The 10,638-nt window shown below is 41.1% G+C and overlaps 1 protein-coding gene across 2 annotated transcripts in view; it reads left to right on the top strand.

The window, feature by feature from the left end:
• The window catches only part of LOC105903161 (NACHT, LRR and PYD domains-containing protein 12-like), an 11,033-nt gene extending 395 nt beyond the window's left edge, over window positions 1–10,638 (top strand). Inside the window, exons 1-11 of one of the 2 annotated variants that reach the window (XM_031562341.2) lie at window positions 1–301; window positions 1,967–2,261; window positions 3,595–3,645; window positions 3,911–6,041; window positions 6,173–6,433; window positions 6,904–7,077; window positions 7,492–7,650; window positions 8,113–8,280; window positions 8,708–8,881; window positions 9,177–9,223; window positions 9,653–10,638. The exon at window positions 1–301 is cut by the window's left edge and continues 258 nt beyond it. In XM_031562341.2, coding sequence (XP_031418201.1) covers window positions 1,988–2,261; window positions 3,595–3,645; window positions 3,911–6,041; window positions 6,173–6,433; window positions 6,904–7,077; window positions 7,492–7,650; window positions 8,113–8,280; window positions 8,708–8,881; window positions 9,177–9,223; window positions 9,653–10,173 — 3,960 coding nt within the window. In that variant the 5' untranslated portion in view covers window positions 1–301; window positions 1,967–1,987 and the 3' untranslated portion in view covers window positions 10,174–10,638. The remainder of the gene's footprint in view (window positions 302–1,966; window positions 2,262–3,594; window positions 3,646–3,910; window positions 6,042–6,172; window positions 6,434–6,903; window positions 7,078–7,491; window positions 7,651–8,112; window positions 8,281–8,707; window positions 8,882–9,176; window positions 9,224–9,652) is intronic. The other variant, XM_031562342.2, reaches the window with a different exon arrangement.

Raw genomic sequence — 10,638 nt, 5'->3', positions numbered from 1 at the left:
CTTTTCATGCATAGAATTTTTCCGACTTTTGCGGCGAATGACAACCTGAAATCCAATCGCAGAGAGTTTTCCTCCTTCACGCGTGTAAAGGAATGGGTATTTAGTTTATCAAAAAAGGGAACCGTCTTTTGTGTCATCATATTAGACAGTGATACAAGGGGGTTGAGGAACAGAGATTTGTACACGTTGCAACACAGCGCAAATTACGCAACTGCACAAGTAGTGTAAGACACTTCAATCAGTCAATCGCGAGAAGGCTGTTCCGTGTAAGAAGCAAAGCATGTGGTTTATGATATTTTTGGTAAGTAGGAAGCTCAGTTCATTATCTTTTTATAACAAAGGCAAGCAAAGATACAGTCCGATGGCCTGGGTCTTTGGTATGCACGGAGCTCAACGGTGTTTTCCGACTTTAGTGATGACGCAATAAACAACGTCGTTTTTAGAGGAAAAGTTTCTGAATCTCACATCCAGGAATCAGTCTATTGTGTAAACAGTTAGCAATACATTAGGTTATCAGAATCGTTAACAGCTGAGAAGGCTATGCGTAGCCTATACGCTGCAAGTCAAAAATATTTAACTCTGGTTTATTCAGGCGAAGGAAACCAGCAACCATTAACTGATGTTAATGTTCTGTCACAGCATGTAGTAAAGGTGATTACATTATTTTGTGGTAGGCTTGTGTCTTTTATACTGTGCCGTGTGTTAAAACATAAGTGATGTGTGTAAGCAGCTAGGAAGACGGAGAGAGAGAACTGAACGTTCTTCGCTGTTATTGATTTGCCCAATGTTCTTCTATGGAAAATATTCTGTTACGTTCCTCATTTCACAGAACATCCCCGAGATTAGTAATGAACCACTGTGCAATGTGCACACATCTACATCGTGTCAGTGTGTTTATTGTTGTATCCTAAGTTAATAGTTTAAAGAAATTGGCGTGTTTGGACAATCTTCTGGTATTCTATTTGTAGCGGACCGTGTCATTTACTACAACAGAAGTGACAGGTTGGTTGTGTGTGTAGAGAGAGAGAGAGAGAGAGAGAGAGAGAGAAGAGAGATACTTTTGTAATAACGTCTTTGCCTTTCCTTATTTGTACCTGAATATTGCAACAAAAACCACAAAATATGGTAATGCAGTTCACTGTCAGCATCAATATTTCGTCAGCTTGTCATTATTGTAAGTTGCCTGTTTTTGAATGTTGTCCTTGTCCGTTTAGGGATTACATCATTATAGTGTGATCTCTTACTCCACACCAACACATAATTCCCCCAAAACAAGAGAGAAACAAACATAAGATATCTCGTTTTGTTCGTACAGAGGATGTGTCACACAATGTCTCTAGGAGGATTAAACTTGGGTGTCTAACATTATGACAGATAAATGACAGTTAATCATAACATACATTCACTGGTCTTAATACACACCAAATATGAAGACTAATGTTAGATATTGTATCATTAAACAAATTAAACATGTGGAATATATATATATATCACACTGATTTAAAACCACAAGACGGGGCGTGACCAGGAAAGGTGCACACATATTTGCACATACACCCAATTATTAACTCACTGCCATACCAATTTCACTGATATTTCTTATTTTACCTCTACAATCAAACATCACTTTACTATTAGAAATTATGACATTAATAAAGCCTTATTTTCACAACACATGGTATATACAACAATTTGTAACATGTCATATTGTTACTTGGAAAATATTCTGTAATATTAGAAATTATGACATTAATAAAGCCTTATTTTCACAACACATGGTAAATACAACAATTTGTAACATGTCATATTGTATGTGTATGTATATATATACTGTATATATATACAGTACATATAAATAGATTGATGAATAGATCAATATATATGTATAGATGTGTATATAGATATAGATATATCGATATAGATATGGATGGATATGTATAAATGTTTTTTTTTCTATTTTCCTCAGGAGCATGTATAAGCCTTTGCAATGGGTTCCCCCCACAGCACTCCCAAGCAGAGAAAAAGCAGAGAAGAAGAAGGGACCGGGTTGGGCCTTAGATCCACCACCGCACCCTACCCACAGGGGCCTGCAGTTGACACACCTCAAACAGCCATTGCGGCTCAAAGACATGGGGAGGTCAACACTCCTGTGTCCACCATGACGGCTCAAACACACGGAGTGGTCAATGCGCCCCAGATTGCTCACAGTCATTTTCAGGGAGCTGTCACATTTAATATGGTGACACACATGCATAGCACAGGTTTGTTGCAGTCAGCGTTTACCTTCCATCTCCGTCCATCCCCTTTGTCAGGAAATGAAGTGTTTGTCTTACTGGTCTACACGGGTTATGTCACACATCTGAGTACAACTTGTTAAAATGTTGGCAATGGATTTGTGCACATATCTGTCCAAAGAAAGTAGTGTTTCTTATAAACTGCCCTGCAAGCAAAACAGCTGTAACCGGTGATGTAAGTTGCATTGCTAAAACAACATTTTCACAGGCAAGGAGAGCTAATATTTAAGTTATATACCAAGGAGAGCTAATATTTAAGTTATACACCAAGGAGAGCTAATATTTAAGTTATATACCAAGGAGAGCTAATATTTAAGTTATATACCAAGGAGAGCTAATATTTAAGTTATACACCAAGGAGAGCTAATATTTAAGTTATATACCAAGGAGAGCTAATATTTAAGTTATATACCAAGGAGAGCTAATATTTAAGTTATACACCAAGGAGAGCTAATATTTAAGTTATATACCAAGGAGAGCTAATATTTAAGTTATACACCAAGGAGAGCTAATATTTAAGTTATATACCAAGGAGAGCTAATATTTAAGTTATATACCAAGGAGAGCTAATATTTAAGTTATACACCAAGGAGAGCTAATATTTAAGTTATACACCAAGGAGAGCTAATATTTAAGTTATATACCAAGGAGAGCTAATATTTAAGTTATATACCAAGGACAGCTAATATTTAAGTTATATACCAAGGAGAGCTAATATTTAAGTTATATACCAAGGAGAGCTAATATTTAAGTTATATACCAAGGAGAGCTAATATTTAAGTTATATACCAAGGACAGCTAATATTTAAGTTATATACCAAGGACAGCTAATATTTAAGTTATATACCAAGGAGAGCTAATATTTAAGTTATATACCAAGGACAGTTAATATTTAAGTTATATACCAAGGAGAGCTAATATTTAAGTTATATACCAAGGAGAGCTAATATTTAAGTTATATACCAAGGAGAGCTAATATTTAAGTTATATACCAAGGAGAGCTAATATTTAAGTTATATACCAAGGAGAGCTAATATTTAAGTTATATACCAAGGCCATGTGTCTGATGTCTGGAGATTTCAGACAGTTTCCTTACTGCAGTTACATTCCTGCACTCCTTTTTTCTATTTCTTATGTAAAGTAGTATTTATTGTTACACTAGGTCTCTATTGCTCGTAGCTTGACTGTTCTCTCCCTTGGACGTCGCTTTGGACAAAATTGTCTGCTAAATGTAAATGTAAATGTAAATGTAAATGATGTCTGGAGATTTCAGACAGTTTCCCTACTGATTACTTTTCAGAAAATGCAGCAGAGGAAGATTTACGCAGAGCAACTGGGGCTTTGAAAGGAGGTATTGAAACCCTTCATTTTCATGCAGACATACATAGACGTACAGTACATTAACATTTACATTCATATATACATGAATTATAATATATAATGTTGAAGGGACCATGGTATAATATATATATATATATAAAATAGTGTGTGTGTTGGTATAGAATGGATTCCTACATTGGACATTTTTATACTGAGTCATATAGACTTAAACTGATGAGATTATATTATAGCCTTAAACTGATGAGATTTCTTTTGTTGTTGTTGTTGTTTGATAGCTGAAGATGCCGATGTGCAGAAAGTGTCTGCCAAGCTAAAGTCTAACCTGAAGAAGAGGTTTGAGAACATATTCGAGGGCATTGCCAAGCGAGGAAATCCAACTCTATTGAACCGGATTTTCACAGAGGTCTACATCACAGAGGGAGAGAGGGAAGTTGTTACTGATGAGCACGAGATCTGGCAGAGGATGCCTGAAGCAACTCAGAAAAACATATTGAGAGGAGATAGTTTTGGTAGGTACAGCAGTGAGCATGAGGTGTGGCATCTGGACGCAGCGGCCCAGGCACACACCTGTCAAGAACCTGCCATCAACTGCAATGACCTCTTCAAGCTTCGGCCTGGTCAGGACTTGCGCATCAGAACCGCGCTAACAAAGGGGGTGGCCGGAATCGGAAAAACCGTGTCTGTTCACAAGTTCATTTTAGACTGGGCCGAAGAGAAGGCCAATCGGGATGTGGATTTCATTTTTGTCCTTCCTTTCCGCGAGCTGAATCGCTATCAAGACGACCAGTTAAGTCTTCACGGGCTCCTTAAGATCTTCCACCCTGAGATTAAACTCATGAAAGACATGAAGAAATACGATGAAGCCAAAATCGTGTTCATATTTGATGGTCTGGATGAAAGTCAGTTCCCTTTAAGGTTTCAGAGCAACAAGTTTGTTGCAGACCTTGCACAGAGATCATCGCTGGATGAGCTGCTGACCAATCTCTTCAAAGGTAATCTCCTTCCTTCTGCCTTCATGTGGATAACATCACGACCAGCTGCAGTTCACCGGATCAGCTCTGAGTGTTTAGATCGAGTAACGGAGATACGAGGCTTCAGCGACCGCCAAAAGGAAGAATATTTCAGGAAGAGGGTTTCCGACCAGAGTCAAGCTGATACAATCATCTCGCACATCAGAGCATCCAGGAGCCTCCACACCATGTGCCACATTCCAGTTTTCTGTTGGATCACCTCAACCGTTCTGGGAAGAACGCTAGGTGGTGCAATCGGCGGAAACATTCCATACACGTTAACGGGAATGTACACTCGTTTCCTGCTCATCCAAACGAATGTGAAGAACCAGAAGTTTTATGGGAAAGATGAGAGGGATTTAAGAGGACTATCTTCATCCGATGTCCAAATCCTTCTCCGGATGGGAAAACTAGCCTTCGAAAACCTTGAGAGGAGCAATCTCATATTCTCTGAAAGAGACCTCAAAACGTACGGCTTGAACACTGAGGAAATATCGGTACACTCTGGACTTTTCACAGCAATCCTCAGAAAGGAGGACCCTATGTGTAAAGGGCAGTGGTACAGCTTTGTACACCTGAGCGTTCAGGAGTTCCTCGCCGCTCTCTATGTGTTCCTGTCCTTTGTCTGTGAGAAAGCCAATCCCTTTCAAAGAAGCTCGGACAGGACTATCACAGATGAGGAATTCTGGGGTGTCTCGCCTCACAACATGACAGGACTTCCCAAGAACGACGTTCAGGGTGCCACCAAGGCGGGTCAGAATACTGGGAACCAACCATTTACTCACGAGAAGTACCTATCCTACGTGCTAGATGACTCCGACTGTGACTCTGAGGATGAGGCTTTGACAAAGGCACAGACGTTCTTAGGGCAACAAGAACCATACCAGCCATACCAGCACATGCTACAGGACTTGGCCACACTGCATGACTTGCACAGGGTTGCAGTGGACAGGTCTTTGGAAAGCAGTAATGGCCATTTGGATCTCTTCCTCCGGTTCCTGCTTGGACTCTCGCTGGAAGCCAATTACAGCCTCCTCAGATGCCTGTGTTTGCCACCAGGTACCAGTCAGGAGAACATCTGGAGAACCACACAGTACATCAAACACAGGCTGGGAGTGGAAGACCAGAGGAAATGCCCTACTCCTGAAAGATGCATCAACCTCCTCCACTGCCTCTCTGAGGTGGGTGACATCACAGTGGTGAGGGAGATCCAGTCATACCTCACCTCCAAGAATGTTCCGGAGAAGAAGCTTACTGCGGCTCAGTGTTCCGCCTTGGCCTACATGATGTTGACCTCTCCGAATGTATTGGATGAGTTTGACCTGAAGAGCTACAGGACATCTGCAGGAGGTCGCCGAAGGCTGATTCCATTGGTTAGGTGCTGCAGAAAAGCACTGTGAGGATAACAATATACCACAACAACACCCATGGCAGTGGAATGTGTTAGATACAGTTCTATCTCTTGTGATGTATTATTGTTCAAACTTAAAAAATCTCAAACATCCCCATCATATCCCTTGCTTGCAGACTTGCCAATTGCCAACTCACGCGGAGATGCTTTGAGACGGTCTCCTCAGTCCTTCAGTCGGCTGGCTCCCCTCTCAGAGACCTGGACCTGAGCCACAACTTCCTGGTCCCGCAGACGCTGGAGAAACTCCGCGCTGGTCTAGCCAGCCCCCACTGCAGCCTGGACTCTCTGAACCTCGGCTGCATCAACCTGGAGCAGTCGGGGGCGGCGCTGCTGAAGGCGGCGCTGCTGGGACCTCATCCTCAGCCTACCTGTCTCAGGTAAGGAACACACTCTGCCCTCGATAGGGAATGCAGGTCAAGTGGTCATGGTTTCAGCTGTGTGCCATAAGGAAGTCTTTCACCCGCACTCTACAGCATGTTTCAGTCGGTGAGAATTCTGCTACCTTCCATCCTGTAGTACCCACCCGTACCTGAGAAAACTGTAGGAACTTTAGAGAAACAAAACAGTCTCTTGGTAGAGGCTATTAATGAAACCTTGACTTCAGTATTGCGACTGTTCATCTATCCGTACCAGGCTACATACTATTACATACTTAAAGAAATGCCTGTGTTTTTTTCCTTAGACTCAGTGGCTGCTATCTGAGAGCCTCTCGGTATTATTATTATTATTATTATTATTATTATTAATGAAACCTTGACTGTGTGACCTTCATGTTCATCTATGCGTACCAGGCTACATTCTATTACATACTGCCTTCTGAAAGAAATGTCTGTGTTTTTTTCCTTAGACTCAGTGGCTGCTATCTGAGAGACGACTGCAGTGAGATCCTTCTTGCAGCTCTTCAGTCAGAGAAATCCAGACTGACCCTACTAGACCTCTCCTACAGCCGCATGACTGACACCGGAGTCACACGTGTCCTGACTGGACTTGCGAGTCCGAACTCCAAACTTCAAACACTGAGGTGAAACATGTAATATAGCATATATATATATATATTTATTTATATATATATACTGTATATATACATTTATCTATCCATCTTTCAATGTCTCGTGATTCCGAACTCCAAACTTCAAACACTGAGGTGAAGCATGTTATATAGCATATGTATATATATATATATATATATACTGTATATATACATTTATCTATCCATCTTTCAATATGTCTTGTGATTCCGAACTCCAAACACTGAGGTGAAGCATGTTATATATCACTGCTATATCTATGTCTATATCCATTCATTAATTTATCTATTCATCTTTCAATATGTCTGTTTGTCTGTCCTAAAGTAAATCCCGTCCGCCATCCACAAAATCAAATCTATCAGTATGCCCATGTACTCAATAATTTGACGAACTGTAAACATCTGCAGGTTGGGACGCTGTGCGATGACTGAGCAATCCTGTGAGGCGCTGGGCTCTGTTCTACCGCTGTCCTCCCTCAGGGAACTGGACCTGAGTGGCAGTGGTGTGGGAGACGAAGGGGTGAAACAGATCTTTTCCGGAACATCGACTCGGCTGGAAACATTGAGGTGGTTTTCATATTATTGCTCTGACCGTTGCTCTACAAATGGCCCTGCATGCAAATAAAGTCAGCGTTTTTTTTATTAAGATTCTTATATTTTTCAAATGTAAAAGATTTGAACCCATATCAGCGTGATCAACTTGTGTTGCGTATCACGGACAAAGCACATTCCTGCCTGTACAGGGATCGAACTTGGGAATGGGAGGCAGTTGTGCTAGCAAGGAGGCTATAACCCACGGGTGCTAGCAGGTGCTAGCATTTCCTGCATGCACATCTCTTAATGTGTTTTGGGTAGAGCTTAATCATCGCACAGCTGTGCTCCCTCTGGCTTCCATTACATTACACTGGCTTCCTTCCATTTCGTTTGTTATAGCGTCTTATAACTGTGACTTAAGTTGTCTTTTCAGCAAAGTTCTTATGGATGGCTATGTAAGCCAGAAGTGTTTCAGTGTCCGTTTCTTTTTCTCAGACTGAGGGAATGCTATATATCAGACGGTGCTTGTGATGTACTGGCACAGACCCTGAGTTCCCCTGTGCTGAAGGAGTTGGACCTGCGAGACAACCATCTCAGAGACTCAGGAGTGAAGCTGTTGTGTGTTGGCCTGGCAAAGCCAGTCTGCACCCTTCAGTCTTTAGGGTAGGGAAAGACAATATGACACTGTAGTAAATATCAAATTGTATTCTCATAGCATACATTTTATAATATATATATATATTACTGTATATAATATAACTATAATATATATTATACATAATTATAGTATTATATATATTATAATTGTAATTCATATGATTATAATATACCATAATTATTATAAATGTTATATGTCTATCTAGATGATATTTTATATCTTTCCTTGCTTGTGGGCTAAAACCCATTAAGCTATCATACAGACACCACATTTTTCCCCCCAAGATGATATATTTCCTATAGAGATCCACACAAGGCGTAAATGTGAGCACAATCAGTGAATATGTAACCAAGCTGTGTACTTGAAGATGTGTGTTTACATTCAAGTACGAGTGAGATTATAACATGGGGGTATATCTTCCCTTGCTCATAGGCTCTCTGGTTGCCTAGTCACAGAGGAAGGTTGCCGTTATCTGGTCTGTGCCCTCAAAACAAACCCCTCTCGCCTGCAAACGCTGGACATCAGCTACAACCACCCAGCGGGGTCTGCAGTGACAATGCTGTCTGGAGTACTGCAGGATCCCAACTACAAACTGGCAACACTGAAGTAAACACACTTCTCCGTATATTTTAATACTGGAGGATCCTAACTACAAACTGGCAACACTGCAGTAAACACACGCCTCAGTATATTTTAATACTGATGATGTTTTTAAGTTGATTGGTTGAAACATCTAATAGAAATCTCAGGTGTTTACTGTAAATAAGTAACAATAGTGAATAATGGTGAAAATGTCAATAACCAATGAGTTAAATGTTTTGATAAACTGTCTTTGTTGAACACATTATTCTCTCTCTCTCTCTTTCTCTCTATGTGTATGTGTGCGATTCATATTACACAGCATGAAAGATGGTGGGACGCAAAGGGTTAAACCAACGATGAGGAAATGTAAGTGTTTCTGCAATATTCATGTTTGATCAACTGCGTATGACCTTGACCAAGGTCATAGCCAATGTGGATTCAACAAGCATTTGTTAGCATGTATGTGCTATCTGATAAATACAAGTTTTTGACTGACAAGTCATAAGTTACTTGAGGTGAAAATTAAAATTTTCCTCAAACACAGATGCACATCAAAACATGACTTTGGAAAGAACATCGGAAATGTCCGCATTGTGTAGATTAGAATAAGCCTCAAATTGTTATACACTCTCAGTCATGATCAACTAACGATCAAAGGCATATCATTTGTTCATTTCGAGATTCTGAAAAGTGAATATTGACTGATTTCTTGTGGTGTAGGTGTTTGCAAACAGCCCCCATTTTTCCAAGTATTCTTGTGTTCACATTCTCACGTTTCACATGTTCTACCTTCAGACGCTTGTGAACTAACCCTGGACCCAGACACCAAACACCAGGAGCTGTGGCTGTCCAAGAACAACAAGATGGCCATTATAACAAAGTACCACCTCTTTGCTCTTGGGGAGAAAGCCAGCTGGTTCGGGGTGAGCTGTTGTGAAGGCCTCACAGGGGGACGTTTCTACTGGGAGGTGGAGTGGACCGGGGCGGTTGTGGTCGGTGTGAAGCACAAGGGGAAAGACTCGAGGTACCACAAAGAGTCCTGGAGCCTCTACTGCAACTCCCGTAGCTCACAATATGAGGCGAGCCACAACAACGGCTTCTTCAAGATCGACATGGCCGACAGAGAGTCCAGACGAGTGGGGGTGTACCTCGACTGGCCGGCCGGCACGCTGTCCTTCTACACGGCGGCGGCAGGCGCGGCTTCTGAAAGGCTCACACACCTTCACACTTTTCACAGCGCTTTCACTAAGCCTCTGTACCCTGAGTTCTTCCTGTACGACATGCCAGATGCGTCTGTTGCCATTGTCTCTGAGTAGCCAGACAAAAGCTGCTCTGTAACAGACAAGATCATGAACTCAGTGTGCATTTTGGTGTGGGTCGGGAGCAATGTTTGTAAATTTGCGCTTGTTCTTTTCACAGTAAGCATTTTTTCCCACTAGAGGGAACTAGCGGGCTGTTTGAGAACATTTAAACCACCAGGTACTGCCCCTGTAGGGCCTTTTCCAGGGACGATTTTTGGGGAGTGTGTTTGGGATCTTTTTGGATGTGGTGTGGATTGATAGTGTGAGCTCAAATGGAATTTGATGTATAAAGTCCATATATCTACTTTCTGTTGCTGTAAAAAAAATGATAAAGTACATGTATCTACTTTAGTTTATGTGTTTACTGAAGAAATATATAACTTTGACATTCATGCCGTTTAGAAAGAATGAAGTGTAAATGATTGAAAATAACGTTAGTGTTGGGTTATCCTTCATTACCAAATGTACAGAAAATAATTT

The sequence above is a fragment of the Clupea harengus genome, chromosome 24 (assembly GCF_900700415.2).
Source record: "Clupea harengus chromosome 24, Ch_v2.0.2, whole genome shotgun sequence".
In the NCBI taxonomy this organism is placed as follows: domain Eukaryota; kingdom Metazoa; phylum Chordata; class Actinopteri; order Clupeiformes; family Clupeidae; genus Clupea; species Clupea harengus.
This window is presented reverse-complemented; position numbering and strand designations above follow the sequence as displayed.